Source organism: Oncorhynchus keta, chromosome 17 (genome assembly GCF_023373465.1).
Source record: "Oncorhynchus keta strain PuntledgeMale-10-30-2019 chromosome 17, Oket_V2, whole genome shotgun sequence".
In the NCBI taxonomy this organism is placed as follows: Eukaryota; Metazoa; Chordata; class Actinopteri; order Salmoniformes; family Salmonidae; genus Oncorhynchus; species Oncorhynchus keta.
In genome coordinates, this window is record NC_068437.1 from 18,038,967 (window position 1) to 18,059,779 (window position 20,813).

Here is a 20,813-nt window from a genome sequence, read left to right on the forward strand (position 1 = left end):
ACCTCTCTGTCTCTCCCTCTCTATGACCTCTCTGTCTCTCCCTCTCTATGACCTCTCTGACCTCTCTGTCTCTCCCTCTCTATGACCTTTCTCTCTGTCTCTCCTCTCTGTGACCTCTCTGTCTCTCCCTCTCTATGACCTCTCTGTCTCTCCTCTCTATGACCTCTCTGTCTCTCCCTCTCTATGACCTCTCTGTCTCTCCCTCACTATGACCTCTCTGTCTCTCCCTCTCTGACCTCTCTGTCTCTCTATGACCTCTCTGTCTCTCCCTCTCTGACCTCTCTGTCTCTCTATGACCTCTCTGTCTCTCCCTCTCTGACCTCTCTGTCTCTCCCTCTCTATGACCTCTCGGTCTCTCCCTCACTATGACCTCTCTGTTTCTCCCTCTCTGACCTCTCTGTCTCTCTATGACCTCTCTGTCTCTCCCTCTCTGACCTCTCTGTCTCTCCCTCTCTATGACCTCTCTGTCTCTCCCTCTCTGACCTCTCTGTCTCTCTATGACCTCTCTGTCTCTCCCTCTCTGACCTCTCTGTCTCTCCCTCTCTATGACCTCTCTGTCTCTCCCTCTCTATGACCTCTCTGTCTCTCCCTCTCTATGACCTCTCAGTCTCTCCCTCACTATGACCTCTCCTCTCCTCACTATGACCTCTCTGTCTCTCCCTCTCTGACCTCTCTGTCTCTCCTCTCTGACCTCTCTGTCTCTCTATGACCTCTCTGTCTCTCCCTCTCTGACCTCTCTGTCTCTCCCTCTATGACCTCTCTGACTCTCTCTGTCTCTCCCTCTCTCTGTTTCTCCCTCTCTATGACCACTGACCTCTCTGTCTCTCCCTCTCTATGACCTCTCTGTCTCTCCCTCTCTATGACCTCTCTGTCTCTCCCTCTCTATGACCTCTCTGTCTCTCCCTCTCTATGACCTCTCTGTCTCTGTCTCTCTATGACCTCTCTGTCTCTCCCTCTCTATGACCTCTCTGTCTCTCCCTCTCTATGACCTATCTGTCTCTCCCTCTCTATGACCTCTCTGTCTCTCCCTCTCTATGACCTCTCTGTCTCTGTCTCTCTTTGACCTCTCTGTCTCTGTCTCTCTATGACCCCTCTGTCTCTGTCTCTCTATGACCTTTCTGTCTCTGTCTCTTTATGACCTCTCTGTCTCTGTCTCTCTATGACCTCTCTGTCCCTGTCTCTCTATGACCTCTCTGTCTCTCCCTCTCTATGACCTCTCTGTCTCTCTCTCTCCGGCTCATGGGGTTTGGATTTAGGGGTCTGTGGGTTAGGGGATGGGCTGAATCCTGAGCCTGGTCTGGGGCACCTGGCTCTGAGGTGTGAGAGGGCCCCTGGTGATGGAGGTTTTAAGTCTGGGAAATAGTGAGGGCCTGATTGGGGAAATGCAGCAGGTATTGTCTCATTAACCAGAACTGATTATTTTACTGGCATTTCTGAACCTAACATTAGGCCCGACCTGATGTGTAATTTAAACCACTATAAGGAAACATAGTCTCTCATAAATATTTACATCAATGTGTTCCAAAAAGCCCTGAAAAATGTATGAATGCCTGTCAAAACTTTTTTCTCCCCGTTAGATCTCCTCCAAGGTGAAACGTATTAAATTCAACAAATCATAATAATGTGGCCTCTAAGTAAATGAGGCCAGCTTGCAAGTCTACTAAATAGGACGTGAAAAAAGTATGCGTTTGTGTACATCAGTAAGGAACTGGGGCACTATGCTGAGCTCATGTTGTGCTCTCTAGTATGCTCTCTCTCGCTCTCCTCCCTCTCGCTTTCTCTCCAAACACTCTGTCTTTCTCTCCCACTCCCTCCCTCCCTCACTCTCTCACTATGTTCTCTGTGCGCGGCAGTCCCTCTCCTCTTGTTGGGCGCTGGAGTGAGTAATGTGGTCATGTGACCCTTGGCGGTGCTTCTGTCATCCGGCCCAGTGGGCCGTGTGTTAACAAGGGCAGCCCATCACTTGTCTATAAATACCGCCACCATCCTCCTCCTCCTCCTCCTCCTCCTCGTATCTTCTTCAAAAGGGCCCTGCCTGTGTGTGTAGCTCTGGGGCCAACCAGCGCGTTCAATCAGGGCATGTCAACCCAAAGGCAGGCCCTCACTTTGTAGAGAACAGCCTTCCCTCCCTCACTGCCTCTCTTCTCACCACGCAGGGCAGGCAGCCTCACAGTGGCTTGGTGGGTGGCGAGAAGAATGCAGCCCTGACTTGAATGAAGCAAATGTGCTGTTGTTGTTGCCCACCAGTTATTAAGCACCTTACCCAGTGTTTAGGCCTGAGTGTGTGACTGAAAGAAAACTCTGTTGAAGTTTTTTTTGTCGGTTTTGTTCTGCTTGGTGCGGTAGATGGAAATTTCAATTGTGTTTCATTTCAAGACCGTCAATTCTTTCGAGTTCTGCATTTTAGTTGAACTATAACGCTTCCGGACTTCTTTCCGAAAGGTTGTTTTGAACGACTTGTGTCAAAGAGCCAGAGAGGAAATCCTAGTTGTATTATTCCAATCTGAACATTCCTCATAGCTGCAAGCTGCTCTCCTCTAATTTCAGCCAATTAGAGAGCAATAGTGAGGTCTTGAAAAGCAGAGCCAGGCTCAGGCAGAATAGAATGTGTTGGCTGAGGCGGGGAGTGTTGGCTCGGCCCCCTGGCAGCCAAACACGCTAGTGTCGTACGATGATTCCTGTGAGCTCAGGCTCTGGAATCTCTGACTCGTATCAATATCACTCTCTGCTAATCTCTGGGATTTTTTCCACTTCCCATCATCACAGACCTATTTTGCTTTGGCTGAACAAGTGGATTGTTGTTTTGCTAGCTCTCTCCATCATGTCATTTCTACGTATAATATTGTACGGTAGGGATGGAAGCTTTATGGAGACAGAGGATGGATTTCATTTTGATTGGTTAACAGGAGGTTGCTACATGACTGAGACAAATTAGGATATGCTATGTCCTTCTTCACAATGGAGGGTTTTTTAAACTAGATACAACATATATTAAATTAGGATATACTATGTCCTTCTTCACAATGGAGGGTTTTTTAAACTGGATACAACATATATTAAATTAGGATATACTATGTCCTTCTTCACAATGGAGGGTTTTTTAAGCTGGATACAACATATATTTTCTTCCTATCTAACTTTCTGATTTGAATCCACATATACAGACAATTTAATACCTGAACATGAACATTATGAAGCAAATAACCATGGCATAATCCAGAGAACCTGAAGAGGAAGAGGTAGCCTAATTTGACCCTAGGTTGAAGATACCCAGGTTAGGACAACCTAATAATTCATTGGGGAAGCTTTTGAAAATGAACAGATTCATGGGACCAGCGCCGATGCTAACTAGCATCGCTAGTCCCATTTCTTAGAATTCTTCCGCATCTATGCAGTAAGTTGTGGGATATTAGAATCCTCTTGTCTTAACCTTTGTTATCTTCAGCCTAGGTTTGAGTCTGTCTATGTGAAATGAGAGAGGAACAAACACCAAAGGTAAAAGTATCGGTACATGTGAATGGAACAGCTTACGGGCCAAACCACTCATTCACAGGAATGATAACCTTCCACTGCAGCGTAGAGAGGATGGAGGGAGGGGTTGGGGGGGTGGTTCTCAGCTTGTGGTTGCATCATCCCTCTAAGCCCCTATCTCACCTCTTAGAGTACAAGGAAGAGAGGAGATACTGTTTCCCATGATGGTTCACATCTCTCCACAAGGTTCTTTTTTGTTGTTAATCAATATGCGTACCCAGAACATAAGACCACTATTGGAAATACCAAACACAGCGCCACTGTCCGCCACACGATCGTTGTTATTGTTTTTGTTTTGTTGACGAAGCAGCACTGCAAAAACAAATATCGGACCTAGATTTTTTTTTGTATTGTTTTGAAATAATGAAGTTAAAATTATTAATTAATTAATTAATTACAGCCTCATTCTAAAATTGATTTTTTTTTTAAAGAAATCCTCCGCAATCTACACACAATACCCCATAATGACAAAGCGAAAACAGTTGTTTAGAAATGTAAGCAAATGTATTAAAATGACAGAAATACCTTATTTACATAAGTATTCAGACCGTTTCTTATGAGACTCGAAATTGAGCTCAGGTGCATCCTGTTTCCATTGATCATCCTTGAGATGTTTCTACATCTTGATTGGAGTCCACCTGTGGTAAATTCAATTGATTGGACATGATTTTGAAAGGCACACACCTGTCTATATAAGGTCCCACAGTTGACAGTGCATGTCAGAGCAAAAACCAAGCCATGAAGTTGAAGGAATTGTCCGTAGAGCTCCGAGACAGGATTGTGTCGAGGCACAGATCTGGGGAAGGGTACCAAAAAATGTCTGCCGCATTGAAGGTCCCCAAGAACACAGTGGCCTCTATCATTCTTAAATGGATGAAGTTTGGAAACACCAAGACTCTTTCTAGAGCTGGCCGCCCAGCCAAACTGAGCAATCGGGTGAGAAGGGCCTTGGTCAGGGAGGTGACCAAGAACCCGATGGTCACTCGGACAGAGCTCTAGAGTTCCTTTGTGGAAATGGGAGAAACTTCCATAAGGACAACCATCTCTGCAGCGTAGCTCTCCACCAATCAGGCCTTTATGGTAGATTGGACAGATGGAAGCCACTCATCTGTAAAAGGCACGACACCCCGCTTGGAGTTTTCCAAAAGGCACCTTAAGACTCAGACTATGAGATACAAGATTCTCTGGTCTGATGAAACCAAGATTGAATTCTTTGGTCTGAATGTCAAGTGTCACATCTGGAGGAAACCTGGCACAATACCTACGGTGAAGCATGGTGGTGGATGTTTTTCTGCAGGTAGGGACTGGGAGACTAGTCAGGATTGAGGCAAAGATGAACGGAGCAATGTACAGAGAGAGCCTTGATGAAAACCTGCTCCAGAGCGCTCAGGACCTCAGACTGGGGTGAAGGTTCATCTTCCAACAGGACAACGACCCTGAGCACACAGCCAAGTCAACGCAGGAGTGGCTTCGGGACAGGTCTCTGAATGTCCTTGAGTGACCCAGCCAGAGCCCGGACTTGAACCCGATTGACCATCTCTGGAGAGACCCAAAAACAGCTGTGCAGTGATGCTCCCCATCCAACCTGACAGAGCTTGAGAGGATCTGAAGAGAAGAATTGGAGAAACTCCCCAAATACAGGTGGGCCAGGCTTGTAGCATCATACTCAAGAAGACTCGATGCTGTAATCGCTGTCAAAGGTGCTTCACAAAGTACTGAGTAAATTTGAATACTGAATACTTATGTAAATGTGATATTTCAGTTTTTATTTGTAATAATTTTGAAACAATTTCTAAAAATCTGTTTTTGCTTTGTTATTACGGGGTATTGGGTATAGGGGTAAAAAAAGGGGTAAAAAACGATTTAATCAATTTTAGAATTATGCTGTAACATAAAAAAAAGTGAAGTGGTCTTTTCGAAGGTCACTGTAAAAATCCCCTTTCCCCTTTCTCACCTTGCACCTCTACAAGTCTGTTGAAGCAGTAGTATGGAGATATTCAGCATCACTCAGCCTTATGATAGAGTTATTGGAGATCTGTACCATGCTGGCCTTGGGAAGTAGGGGTGCTGGGGGTGTTGCCTATTGTTTGATTGGTGTTTACTTTCCTAAAACAATAACTGTCCACCTCACAGTTCAGCTGTCAAAGATTTAAGCACTAAATACATCAGAGGCCATTGCATGCGTAGATCCTTTCCTATAGGCTTATTTGTCCACTGTATGATATTCATCTTGAAAAAATGTCTATGGAGGAAGCTTAGAGAGAGATTGAGATATGCCGGAGACATGCTATGACACCAACATGCATTTCTTTATCCTTGTCAGATTGGCTAATGTGTTTGCTATACAGATATAGGGGTACAGAAAGGGGCTGCTATTATTATGTTCTTTAATGCTAATACGTTATTTTTCAATCAGAACATTTTTTATAAAGATAAGGATTGTATTTTTTTTTACCAGAGTAACTCTGGTAGGCCTAAAACAGTGTTTTACCTCACCTGTCAGAGTCAGTTGGAGTGATGATGCGCATTGCCTTCATTTCATAGGCCTGCAATATAATAGGCTAATAGCCACCCCACCAAACAAAGTTTCTAAACTTTATTAGGGTAATATCAAAAGTAAGTCAAGTCATTGTTTATTGGGAAAAATAAGAGCAGGATATTATAGCGTTGCAAACACAAACAGTTGTAAGTTAATTTGGCCAAAAACAATTATTCAAAAGAATGAAACGAAACACTTGCAAACTGGTTTAAACCTTCACAAAAAATAATAATAAATAATAATAATAATAATGACAGCAATGACAGCAATAGGCTAATAATATTTATTGTATGAAATATGACGCATCTTAAACTAAATACAGAGCACACAATTACAGATCGAACTTAATTAAGCCAACGAAAATGTCTCAACAGATTGAAACAAAACACATTTTGCATATTTAAAGAACTGGTTTGGATTAATATAACAATGATATACAATACGTATATTTCTAAAACAAATTATTATAAATAAATATATAAAAAAAAATTAAATGATGTCCTACCTGAATAGCGAGTTTCACAGTAGCCTGCATTTGGTCATTTGTGTGGTATTAAAAAATATTATGTAAATGACGTAGAATTGCATGAAATGCATTTATAAAAGGCAAAAAAATATCCCCTTGTGTGGAAATCCTAAAATCGGGTCTGCTCAACTGTATGCCACTACGCTAAAGCGATTATATGTAAATGCATGCAATGCCTATAAATAAATAAATGGGATTTTCATCTAACGCCCCCCAGCACCCCATACTCAAAACATCTTCCCATGGCTATGCATGCTAGCTTACACTGTGCTGCTGATTCAAAACATCTTCCCATGGCTATGCATGCTAGCTTACACTGTGCTGCTGATTCAAAACATCTTCCCATGGCTATGCATGCTAGCTTACACTGTGCTGCTGATTCAAAACATCTTCCCATGGCTATGCATGCTAGCTTACACTGTGCTGCTGATTCAAAACATCTTCCCATGGCTATGCATGCTAGCTTACACTGTGCTGCTGATTCAAAACATCTTCCCATGGCTATGCATGCTAGCTTACACTGTGCTGCTGATTCAAAACATCTTCACATGGCTATGCATGCTAGCTTACACTGTGCTGCTGATTCAAAACATCTTCCCATGGCTATGCATGCTAGCTTACACTGTGCTGCTGATTCAAAACATCTTCCCATGGCTATGCATGCTAGCTTACACTGTGCTGCTGATTGAACACGTTCATGGAGGTCTGGTGGTGGTCTCTATCGTGTTATATCTGAAAGTGACCCCTGATATGCAGCACACTACCCAGTCTGTTTTGGGTCTGAGGAGGAGAGCGATGGGGTAGCTAGCTAGATGGATGTGGTACTGATCTGTTCAGACCGTCAGGGACAGAAGCATACAAATCATGTCCTGCTGTGGCTGGCCAGTCTGTCTGTCTGAACTCCAACCCGGGGCTGTGAGAACCAGAACATGAAAGGTGATGCCTTTTGGAAATGGCTGTGTTAAAATTAAAGACTGGGAGGTTTTTAAATCAATCCCTCTGCCCTCTCATTCCTGTGATGATGTATGGCTTGGGGAGAAATGATGTACTCTCGAGCAACTTCCTCGCAATTACAGGGCGCAACCTCTAACCAGCCAGCTGAACTTAGAGGAGAGCAGATGCTGAGACTTGGTTTGCTGTTAGCTAAGCATTTTCCCTCCTCAACAACATGAAGCCTCACTAAACGTTGTTAAGCAACAACGTGTGTGTGTGTGTGCGCGCGTGCGTGTGTGTGTGTGTGTGTGTGTGTGCGTGTGTGTGTATGTGCGTGCGTGTGTGTGTGCATGTGAAAATTCTTAATTTGAAACAAATGCTAGCAACAGCTGGGCAAGTTTCTCTCACAAGGCCTTCAAATGTCTCACTGCATTCCCAATTGAGGACACATTTTGACAATCTGTCGAGGAAACTGTGGTCCAGAGCCCTAAAGGGTTATGCCAGCTTTACCGAGGTCTTTTCACCTCAGCGTTTTCCAAGGCTGTATTTGTGCATCCCTGAGACGTGCTAATTACAATCAATGGGGCCCCAGATGCTTCAGAGCATATATAGCACACTCAGACACACTCACACACCTCTCTCACACACACAGACACACACTCACACACACACACTTTTCAAGCTAAACAAAACGGTTGTAAACATGAAGCGCCAGAGGGGAGTGGAATGCCTTAAAGGCTTACAGGGGCTTTGGTCCTATCTGACAGACACTTGTGTTTGACAGTTGCTCAGGTCTTACTACCCAGCAGCATCGTGGTGGTCCTCCCCTGTCCCATACAACCATACTGTCCTTTTTTTTAAATGATTTTTTGAAAAACATTCAAAATGTCCAGGGTTGCCCATCTAAGGCTGGGCCAGGGTGGGGGGTGCTCTCTACCCGGCCATGGACCTCCAGCACCCCTCTGAAGGCATTAAGAGCCATCCCGAAATTTGCACCTGGTAACCCGTTCAATCACCAGGTGCACGGTTGAACATAGTGCAATGAGAAGGGGGCTGGAGGGGGGTTACACTTTTTAGGTCTTGGCTGACAATCCTCATTCTGGGGGGCATGCTGAGATGATGGTGAGAGACACTCAGTAAGCTGAGTTTAGGCAAGGTTAGTGTCAGTAAGCCTCCACCATGCTCTGCCTGGCTCTGGTGTTGTGTTATATTAGGAGGATTCTTCATTGGTTCAATCAACTCTATTGGGAGCGCTTCAGATGTTTCTCATACCACTTCCTATGATGTTTTACATTTCCTGAGCGAGCGGAGATCTATAGTGTTCAGTGTTTTCTCAACCCAAAGAAAGGCCTGCCTCGCCTTAGTACTGTGTGGAAGCCATTTCTGCGTCTACTCATGTGTGTGAGTGGTTCGTTTTTAGCACATTCCACTTTGTGTCTTTAGAACAAATCTAATATAGCTGTGGAATTCATTTGGCTAATGTCATTACAAAATTGGCCAGCATGTGGAATGTTGAGGGTGAGCTGAGGAGTGGGGGGGGGGTAAGAAAGGCCAGATCATTACTCAAAACTTGTCTGAATTATGGAAATGTTTGTGGTTTTGTTTAGTTCATCCCCCCGGGTTTTTTAACACCTGCCTGTCATCATGTATATTCCTTATACTCCATCATTGCTCTTTAGAGTGTATAACACCATAGCCCTCGTCGGAGTGGCCGTGCCAGATTCGGGATGTGTGTGTGTCTGCGGTATGGAAGGGAGATCCACAGGTGTTCACCCCAGGTCATGGCACAGCTTAGAGCACATTCATTCTCAGGCATACACAGGGACACCTCAACCTCACTGTTCCCCTGACGAGGACCCCTTGCGATTGACATTCTCTCTGGCTTAATAGAGTCATTATGAACATCTATGCAGGGTCTCATACTGTCAAACAACATCTGTTTCATAGGGGAGCGGGTGAGCAGTTTGAACAATAAGTCAAATGTAATTTGCTCAGTAGTAAAAGTATTCAGTTTGAGGCAAATTGGAGATTTAGTCGTAGGAGCTTTCCTTCCTGGCCTTCTGCATGACAAATGAACGTGGAGATGGGACTGTATCTATACATGTTACATACTATCGAAGACAGTTTGTGTACATTCAAAGCAGCACAGCAGCCTCCTTGGAGAGTGTGCCCAATGGGCTGTGGTCTGGTCACATGGTTTCTGTCTGAATGGGGAGAAAGGCAAAACGCTCCTGATGTCAAGCCAGTAATGAGCTCTGTTACCCTGTTATCACAACTCTAGAGTTTCTCTTATCGCCACCACGCCACCACTCCCCGTGTCTGTGTGCCCAGACAACGGGCTGCCTGCCTGCCTGCCGCAGTGCACCCAGACAGACGCCGTCTTGTCCCACATTCTTTCTCTGAAAAGGACCCTCCTGCTATCTTCTCTACGGAGAGAGAGATTTGGTTACACATACAGAACTAAATAGGCTGCCATGTTTGGTTTATGAAAGCACTGTTAGGTCTACCTCTTCTTGGCTGGGGTTGGTCGGTAGGTTTCCCGATACCCAGCTTAAATGCAGGATTTCATCAGTTCATACCACACTATCTCCATGCACAGTGTGCTTATGTAAAACAAAACAAAAAAGGTTATGAATCAATGTGAATGGGTAGTATATGTAAGGCCATACTGTGATAAATCCGTTGACTGTTTCCTCCTCTCCTATGTCTTTTTATGAAACAGCCCTTCCTCACGCCATATGTCCATACCCTTACGGGAAAACCCACATGATTTCACGTGAAATTTCAACATTTTGCACGTGACATTTTATTTGACATGTGAAAATTGGATATAAACCCACCCACTTTGCTAAAGCACAGCCCCCACACCACTAGAGGGATATCTTCAACCACCAACTTACCATCCTGAGACAAGGCCGAGTATAGCCCACAAAGATCTCCGCCACGGCACAACCCAAGGGGGGGGCGCCAACCCAGACAGGAAGTTCACATCAGTGACTCAACCCACTCAAGTGACGCACCCCTCCTAGGGACGTCCTGAAAGAGCACCAGTAAGCCAGTGACTCATCCCCTGTAATAGGGTTAGAGGCAGAGAATCCCAGTGGAAAGAGGAGAACCGGCCAGGCAGAGACAGCAAGGGCGGTGCGTTGCTCCAGAGCCTTTCCGTTCACCTTCACACTCCTGGGCCAGACTACACTCAAACATATGACCCACTGAAGAGATGAGTCTTCAGTAAAGACTTAAAGGTTGAGACCGAGTTTGAGTCTCTCACATGGGTAGGCAGACCATTCCATAAAAATGGAGCTCTATAGGAGAAAGCCCTCCCTCCAGCTGTTTGCTTAGAAATTCTAGGGACAATTAGAAGGCCTGCGTCTTGTGACCGTAGCGTACGTGTAGGTATTTACGGCAGGACCAAATCAGAGAGATAGGTAGGAGCAAGCCCATGTAATGCTTTGTAGGTTAGCAGTAAAACCTTGAAATCAGCCCTTGCCTTGACACTAAGCCAGTGTAGGGTGGCTAGCACTGGTGTAATATGATCATATTTTTTGGTTCTAGTCAGGATTCTAGCAACCGTATTTAGTACTAACTGAAGTTTATTTAGTGCGTTATCCGGGTAGCCGGAAAGTAGAGCATTGCAGTAGTCTAACCTAGAAGTAACAAAAGCATGGATTCATTTTTCTGCATCATTTTTGGACATAAAGTTTCTGATTTTTGCAATATTACGTAGATGGAAAAAATCAGGGTCCAGAGTAACGCCGAGGTCCTTCACAGTTTTATTTGAGACGACTGTACAACCATTAAGATTAATTGTCAGATTCAACAGAAGATCTCTTTATTTCTTAGGACCTAGAACAAGCATCTCTCTAAGTGAATAAGTGAATTAAATGAATTAAATGAATGATGAGAGAAGAGTCAGATTAACTAAAATAGCAGTTCAGTTGGCACCATGTGCTACAGACTTTGTGGTGCAGCAGAAAGATCAGCAAACCCCAAAATCAAGAAGCTGTGAGTTTAAATCCCAGGTGGGATGATATTGACAAGTCAGTACTGTCATCATGACAAATGTAAGCATATTATCATTGATTAAAGTTGTTTACACTATTTTAGTTGAACAGCGTACCACTTTCATTCCCTTACAAAAAACACATGTGAAATTGCATTGTCAAGTGAAATAGCTGTTTTCACCTGTTGAGCCGAAATGTCCACGTTAAAACAAAAGAAACACATGTTCACAATATGAAACATATGAAATATGAAACAATATGTTCACATGTATTAAATTTAGAGTTCACATGTTAACACCATCTTCTCACGTGAGGAGAATAATGTTTTCACCTCACGTGAATTACAGATTCACATTCAATATATCACATGTGAAAAATGTTCACATGTGAAAATCGAATTTGCACTTTCACATGTGAAAATCTAACCCTCACATGTGGAATTGCATTTTCAAATGTGGAAAAAGTCACGTGAAAATCGAATTAGCACTTGAGATCATGTTTTCACGTGTAGTTTCATGGTATCATGTTGCTTTTACATGTTGTCACATGTTATCACATCAACTTGACATAGGATCACATGTAAAATGAATGTGGTTTTTCTGTAAGGGTAGGGTGACTTTCAATTTCCAGCGCTGCTGATGAAATGGCAGGCTCGTCATGCATCCCAAATGGCACCCTATTCCCTACATAGTGCCCTACTGTTGACCAGATACCTATGGAACTATTTAGGGAACAGGGTGCCATTTGGGATGCCCCCTTACATAGTTTGGAGGAATATCTGGCTGTCCACACGAGAGGGTGGCATGTGACACCAGCAGAGAAGGAATTCAACAGGAGAGGACCTGGCTTAGCTCATTGAGAAGAAACAGCCAAACGCATTTGAAGATTTTATTGGCTGCCCCCTCGGTCAATCCATGATGTAATAAAGGCTGACAACATGGAAGTGTTGCAGTGTGCAGCTCTGCAGAGTGCTGTTGGCTCTGGTTCCACTCACTGGCACTGCCCTCATCCCCTCCTCTCCCCTCATCCCTCCCCACACAGCAGGCTAGGCGCTGAACCGGAGCCGACGGGCCCTATCCCCACAGCTGCATGGGGAACTTGAAAACATTCCTCTTGGGTAAATGATAGTAGGTTTAGCATCCCCCTTAGTTTCTTTAAGGGTCTAGTTTTACATTTGAACAGAGGATTAAGGAAGGGGAGGAGGGACAACACTCCCAGCTGTGATCGCTGTCTGCGCTAAATGTGGTTCTGCACCAACCAGAGCTGAGTTGACATTCTTGCACTGTGGTGTGTTGGTTGGGATTTGGATAAGTGATGATGTCACACTCTCTAAGATGATCCCCTGTGTGTGTTTGTGGTCTCAAGTTTCAAATTCAAGTTTATTTTTCCATATGTCCATCACGAATGCATTGGAATACATTGGAAATCTTACCTACCACTTATACACTACATGACCAAAAGTATGTGGACACCTGTTCGTCAAACATTTAATTCCGAAAACATGGGCATTAATATGGAGTTGGTCCCTCTTTTGCTGCTATAACATCCTCCACTCTTCTGGGAAGGCTTTCGACTAGATGTTGGAACATTGCTTCCATTCAGCCACGAGCATTAGTGAGGTCGGACACTGATGTTGGGCGGTTAGGCCTGGCTTGCAGTCTGCGTTCCAATTCATCCCAAATGTGTTCTTTTGGGTTGAGGTCAGGGCTCTGTGCAGGCCAATCAAGTTCATCCCTACCGCTCTCGACAAACCATTTCTGTATGGACCTCGCTTTGTGCACGGGGGAATTGTCATGCTGAAACAGGAAAGCGCCTTCCCCAAACTGTTGCCAACAAAGTTGGAATCACAGAATCATCTAGAATGTCATTGTATGCTGTAGCGTGAAGATTTCCCTTCACTGGAACTAAGGGACCTAGCCTGAACCAAGAAAAACAGCCCCAGACCATTATTCCTCCTTCAACAAACGTTTTAAATAGGTGCTATGGATTGGGGCAGTTAGTGTTCTCCTGGCATCCACTAAACCCAGATTTGTTCGTCGGCCTACCAGATGGTGAAGCATGATTCATCACTCCAGAGAACGCTTTTCCACTGCTCCAGAGTAAAATGGCGGTGAGCTTTACACCTCTACAGCCGACGCTTGGAATTGCGCATGGTGATCTTAGGCTCGTGTGTGGCTACTCGGCCATGGAAACAAATTTCAGCACTCAGTGGTCTCGTTCTGTGAGCTTGTATGGCCTACCACTTTGCGGCTGAGCCGTTGTTGCTCCTAGACGTTTCCACTTACAGTTGACCGGGGCAGCTCTAGAAGGGCAGTGATGATTTCATACACCTGTCTGCAACGGGTGGGGCTGAAATAGCCGAATCCACTCATTTGAAGGGGTGTCCACATACTTTTGTGTATATAGTGTACTCTTTCTCTGTGCAGCACTGCAGACATGGGAAGTGTGTGAACAAGGAGTTGGACCTGCGGCCGGTCCATGGGGAGTGGGGCCCCTGGGGACCCTACAGTGTCTGCTCCAGGACCTGTGGAGGAGGCACCAGGAGCACCTCCAGAGACTGCAACAACCCTGAGTAAGACTCTTATTCCTACTACTGCAACACACCAGGAGACTGCAACAACCCGGAGTTGGAGTCTTAGAGTAACCAGTCCAAACACAACAGCAGACTCCTTCAAACCTGAGTAAGATTGAGTCTTAGTCTAACTAAGCCAAACTAAGTCAAAACACACCAGGATTAGCCAGTAAAAGCAATAATAACACACCTTGAGTAAGGGCTCTGATTAGTCATAACAATACTACACCTGAGTAAAAGCCACAAAAAAAAGCCTGAGTTGCGTACTTGGCAAAACACATGTCAATCAAAGAGTCAAACCCTAAGTGAATGTCAGTCAAGTTTTAATCAAGTTCCATTGTCGTAATGTTTCTTCAGGCCCAGGAACAGAGGAAGGTTCTGTGTGGGTCGAAGGATGAAGTTCCGGTCGTGCAACACTGAGCCGTGTCCCAGAGGACAGAGAGACTTCCGCGAGGAGCAGTGCTCTCAGTTCGACGGCAAGCACTTCAACATCAACGGTCTACCTCCCACCGTCCGCTGGGTGCCCAAGTACAGCGGTAGTGAGTACCCTCTATTTTAATGCGTCTTTTGGGTCCTTGAAAATCACTACTGTATATAAAACTCCATGTATTATTTGTGCTAGGGCACACTGCACTAGCAGTTCAACCATGAGAACACCTTGGCATCTGTTATAGTTTGTAATGGAGGCACTACATTATGTGGTACCATTATACTATACTACCCCTATAGACACTTCTTGACGACCTCTCACAGATCTCAAAGAACCAGACTGAACCGGATTTAAGTAAACTGTCAGAAAGTCCACCATGCCTAATTGAGGGCTAAAAGGGATTATTAGTCAATATTTTTCAGGATGACATAAGTAAAACATGTCTCTGGTGCTTCTGTCTCCATACCCACAATGCCCATCTTGTCCTGGTAAATAGACTAACTCTACTGTTTGCTTTTGACTCCGTAGAGGCAGATTCTGTCAGTGTGTTCTTTCCCTCAACGCTTAGCATAGTCTGGATAGGAACAGACGGATGAATGTAATCAACACGATAGAAACATTCAATACTACCACATGATGCTCCTGGATAGCTTCCCTCTTCTATACCTCATGCGTTGTTATAATTATTGTGATGGCTGGCTCTGCTGGACAAGATGCCGTTTGGCAAAGCAGACAGGGCTTTGGCGCAGTGTTGATGATTTCGAAGAAGTAACCTCAAGCTGTCACAATACAATGTTAAACAAGCAAACTGACCAAGCACAGAGTCCAAATTGCTGTCAAGCTGAGTGGAATATTTCCAAATAACTGATAGAATTGTTGGTATTTCAGCAAAGCTAACTGCTGACCCTAGCAAAAATGTAAATAGTGGTATTATTGTGGATAATAAATAAATAAAAATGGTTGACTTGCTAACAGTAGGCTTATAATGTAAGATACTGTTGTTTTTATGTGTTTCCCTATAATATTGTCACATAGAAGAAAAAACAAACGATGGAGTATTCTTTGTATCTTTCCTTCCTCTGTAGTTCTAATGAAGGATCGGTGCAAGCTCTTCTGTCGGGTTACCGGGACAATGGCCTACTATCAGCTGAAGGACCGCGTCATCGACGGCACACCATGTGGCCCAGACACCTACGACATCTGCGTTCAAGGCCTCTGTCGGGTAGCTGTACTCCCTTACGTCAACACTGTGTATCAAGCACAGCTACACACTTATATGTTCTCTCAGCTGTGTCTGTCTATATCAGCATATCGCTTATAATGTTGTGACATGTTGCTGATGCTGACCTTCTGTATCAGAGTGCGCGCGCACACACACACACACACACACACACACACACGTTTTCACCATTTTTGCCTCCTCAAAGAGAAAGCTGTAGTTTTGTGGATGTTGGGTTGAGGATAACATCTATTGTTAGTGCAGGTTTGTGACTACCGATGACAGAGATAGCCCTTGGTGTGACCCCATGTCTGATTGGTGTGTGTCTGTGTGACCCTCTGTCTGATTGGTGTGTCTCTGTGTGACCCTCTGTCTGATTGGTGTGTCTCTGTGTGACCCTCTGTCTGATTGGTGTGTCTCTGTGTGACCGCCTGTCTGATTGGTTTGTCTCTGTGGCGTTTCCACAGCAAGCAGGCTGTGACCATGTGTTGAACTCCAAGGCGAAGAACGACAAGTGTGGAGTGTGTGGAGGGGACAACTCCTCCTGCAAAACCCTCGCTGGGACCTTCAACGACGCCGAGTATGGTAAGCCTGGCTGCCTTTCTTCTGTTTCCCTGTATTCCAAAATACTTAAGAAGGTATTGCACACTGTTCACAATAACAATTGTCGATGAACAGGTGAAATACAACACACTTGCCATAAACTATTTGACACTTGAATACTGCACAAATGACCACAGAATTATGACATAACTTTTGGATGCTTGTGAAGGCTATTATTTTTTTCCTTTTTGCTTTTGGACAATGCTTTGCATAACAGATATCCTGATAAAGTCCTCAAACCTGTGGAAAGCCCAGGTAAACACTGGAAGTTCTCAAACTGACCCCCTCAAACTCATAATTGGTATGATATCTCATCCCAGGCCAATCGCTAATTACATCCAATCACCTTCAAGTCTGAGCTACAAAATAACAAAATAGAAGTTACCATAGGTGTCAAGTTTACTCAATATTAGTTTTGTTCTTCGCTTCTCTTTGTCTCTATCTGTCCGTTCCTCCGCTTGTGTCTGTACCGAGGAGTCCTGGGCCAAGCATGTGTAACCACACCCTCTCTCTCCCTCCTCCCTCTCTTCAGCCAGGCTCAGCTATCCCAGGGTGCACAGGGGTGTCTTTCCTTTAGGACTGTGTTTACATTCTGCGGTCGCCCTGCGGTTACATTCGATTGTATGTGTGGTCAATGGTTGTTTTGGGGGCTTCGAGGGCCTGTGGAGGTGCTGTGGCTTTCTCTAAGGGGGACCTGGTCTGCGGTTTACTCAGTTCATCTACTCCTTGTACCTATGTGCTGAAGCTGTCTTCACCAGTTAGAGCGGGAATTTAACATGCTACTTAAATCCTAACAGCACAGAAGAGACATTTATGCTGCTGTTTGATTTTAGCACTGAAGTGAATGGGTTTGAATTGACTTGTAATGAACCTTCTTCAGCAATTGCTGTTTACCAACTGCTTTAAACCATTTATTTTGGTTTTGGTTGATGCTGTAAGACTTTTTTCTTGTGGTACCAGAGTAAACTGTGTGTTGGAGTGTTGTGATTGGCCAGTCGGCTGGTCGGTGTGATGAGAGATAACCTTTAGTAGTGCTAGCCCTGAGTGGCCCATGCCGTTCTCTCTCTTCTCCATTTCTCCCTGTCTCTCACCTCTGTTTAATCCGTCTCTCTCTTCCAACCCCTCTCCTCTCCCCTCATTCCAATATGTCTTCAAACTCCATCCTCCTAGTTCTCTCCCCTCTTTCCACCTCTCTCTTTGTCCCTTTCAACTCTATCTCCTGTTATTTTCCTACTCTCTTCCTCCCTCTTCCCGTTTACCTCTTCCCTCTCTTTCACCCTCTTCCCGTTCACCTCTTCCCTCTCTTCCTCCCTCTTCCCGTTCACCTCTTCCCTCTCTTCCTCCCTCTTCCCGTTCACCTCTTCCCTCTCTTCCTCCCTCTTCCCGTTCACCTCTTCCCTCTCTTCCTCCCTCTTCCCGTTCACCTCTTCCCTCTCTTTTACCCTCTTCCCGTTCACCTCTTCCCTCTCTTCCTCCCTCTTCCCGTTCACCTCTTCCCTCTCTTTCACCCTCTTCCCGTTCACCTCTTCCCTCTCTTCCTCCCTCTTCCCGTTCACCTCTTCCCTCTCTTCCTCCCTCTTCCCGTTCACCTCTTCCCTCTCTTCCTCCCTCTTCCCGTTCACCTCTTCCCTCTCTTCCTCCCTCTTCCCGTTCACCTCTTCCCTCTCTTCCTCCCTCTTCCCGTTCACCTCTTCCCTCTCTTCCTCCCTCTTCCCGTTCACCTCTTCCCTCTCTTCCTCCCTCTTCCCGTTCACCTCTTCCCTCTCTTTCACCCTCTTCCCGTTCACCTCTTCCCTCTCTTTCACCCTCTTCCCGTTCACCTCTTCCCTCTCTTCCTCCCTCTTCCCGTTCACCTCTTCCCTCTCTTTCACCCTCTTCCCGTTCACCTCTTCCCTCTCTTCCACCCTCTTCCCGTTCACCTCTTCCCTCTCTTCCTCCCTCTTCCCGTTCACCTCTTCCCTCTCTTCCTCCCTCTTCCCGTTCACCTCTTCCCTCTCTTCCTCCCTCTTCCCGTTCACCTCTTCCCTCTCTTCCTCCCTCTTCCCGTTCACCTCTTCCCTCTCTTCCTCCCTCTTCCCGTTCACCTCTTCCCTCTCTTCTTCCCTCTTCCCGTTCACCTCTTCCATCTCTTCCTCCCTCTTCCCGTTCACCTCTTCCCTCTCCTCCCTCTTCCCGTTCACCTCTTCCCTCTCTTCTTCCCTCTTCCCGTTCACCTCTTCCATCTCTTCCTCCCTCTTCCCGTTCACCTCTTCCCTCTCTTCCCGTTCACCTCTTCCCTCTCTTCTTCCCTCTTCCCGTTCACCTCTTCCCTCTCTTCCTCCCTCTTCCCGTTCACCTCTTCCCTCTCTTTTACCCTCTTCCCGTTCACCTCTTCCCTCTCTTTCACCCTCTTCCCGTTCACCTTTTCCTACTCTCTTCCTCTTCCCATTCACCTCTTCCCTCTCTTTCACCCTCTTCCCGTTCACCTCTTTTCTCTCCTCTCCTCTCTCTCCTCTTCCCTCTACCCATGTCGGCCTGTCATGGAACACAGACCCAGGGAAATTACAGGGTAATCGCCGGACCGGGCCGGGGAGTAATTACATATTATTTCACGGGTGGGCCTCTGTGAGTTAAATTAACCTTCTACAGGTTATTTGAGAGCTCCTCTTATTTTTCCAAGTGTGACATTTTAATCCCAGAGGTAAGAGCTCGCCTTCCCTTCCCATGGAAGATCACAGATCCTGAATCCTACAGCATAGTGAAGCCATTAAATCAAGGTGTGACTGTTCTGTTCAGTACTGGGACTGTTGTGGTTGCCCTTAGCTTTGTCACCGTAAACTACATCGCTCTCTGTCTTTCTCTCTCTCTTTTTGTTCTCTCTCTTTCTCTTTCTTTCTCTCTCTCTCCATCCAGGTTACAACACAGTAGTTCGGATCCCTGCAGGAGCCACCAACATTGATATCAAACAGGTCAGCTACTCTGGGAAGCCGGAGGATGACAACTACCTCGGTGAGTGTGTGTGTATGTATGTGTATGTGTGTGTGTGTGTGTGTGTGTGTGTGTGTGTGTGTGTGTGTGTGTGTGTGTGTGTGTGTGTGTGTGTGTGTGTGTGTGTGTGTGTGTGTGTGTGTGTGTGTGTGTGTGTGTGTGTGTGTGTGTGTGTGTGTGTGTGATTACTGTTCTGGATGTCACCTCAGTCCCATGTGGTTATGTGTGATGGTGTCACTAGTTAGCCACTGTGCCTCACACCAGGCCAACTCACTCACAGCCAGTTTATGACAAATAATTTCTAACTGTAGAGGCTTATAGCGATTTTTATTTTTGCCCCTTTAAATGGTGTGCACCATACAATAGGTCAATGTGATTCTCCCCCTCCTCTATCAAAGGGCAACCATTGGTCAGAACATGGTTACCCACCAGCGACCTCAGCTGTAGGTACAAGGTAAGGAAGGGGGTGAGGAAGTATGGACTAATGCCAAACCGCTGGTCATTTATATCAGTCAGAATGTATATGGAGGAAGCATGGTGGGGTGTGGGCCCACATAGTCAGGCCATAAGGGCTCGCTGGGAAAGAAAACGGAGTGGCAGAATGAGAGGATGATGAATGAGTGTAGAATAGGTGCTAATTAGAGGCATGTGTAACCAGGCCTGATGAAAGTACATAGGGGCTGGATGAGATGGACCATGGTTGTGTGTGTGTGTGTGTGTTTGAAATTCTTAATTTAATAAAACAACCACATTTTGAGAGTAGTTTTTATGATGTTTTTATGATAGCGGTGAAAAAACATACACACCTTGCTGTCTTGATCGTGTACTTTAACACTAAGTATGTTTCACTACCTATTGAAATAAATATGTATTCCTCAAATAATTTGACTGTGTCTTCGACTCACAGATTGATATAACACACGATGTGGTAAACTAAGACTTAAAACATCTATCCAGGTGTTGTAAGATCTGACATGATCCCCCCTGCTCAGACGTTGCATGTGTCAACCAATGCTTGCATGCCACGCCATTGACTGTGCCGTTGGGCACCAGATTGCTATAACATATGTGGTTAGTTGATACGCAAAATACCTATCTAGACATTGTAAGATCTGGCATACATCAGCAACGCCTGGGCAGAGGAATGCGTCAACAGCCTACCTTAGCATTCACACGTTTCACACGTGTAGCTTGTTGTTATTGTCGGCCAATCAAGGTGCCACTACAGTCAAAGGCTCTGTGTGTAGCAAGCAATGTAAAGTGGCAGGTCTCTAATCAAAGCTAAATGGAATTAAAATGACGGGTTAAATTAGCTAAATGAGAAGGAGGATGCTACAACAAGCAACCGACGGGTAGACTGTTGTTTAATCTGAATGGAGTTGTTGTAGACAAGGACGGGGAGCATAGCAAAATAGCCTAATTTAGCCTAGCTAGATGGCTATTTTAGCTAGCTTCTTCACATTGATTTGATGCAATAAAGACACTACCA

At 45.3% G+C, this 20,813-nt stretch overlaps 1 protein-coding gene across 2 annotated transcripts in view; it reads left to right on the forward strand.

Moving 5' to 3' along the window:
- Positions 1-20,813, forward strand: part of LOC118396232 (A disintegrin and metalloproteinase with thrombospondin motifs 20-like) — a 147,517-nt gene that overhangs the window by 61,697 nt on the left and 65,007 nt on the right. For both annotated transcript variants that reach the window (XM_052465637.1, XM_052465638.1), the window contains 5 exons: positions 13,960-14,105; positions 14,463-14,644; positions 15,621-15,757; positions 16,222-16,339; positions 19,250-19,345. In XM_052465637.1, the coding sequence (XP_052321597.1) occupies positions 13,960-14,105; positions 14,463-14,644; positions 15,621-15,757; positions 16,222-16,339; positions 19,250-19,345 (679 nt within the window). The remainder of the gene's footprint in view (positions 1-13,959; positions 14,106-14,462; positions 14,645-15,620; positions 15,758-16,221; positions 16,340-19,249; positions 19,346-20,813) is intronic.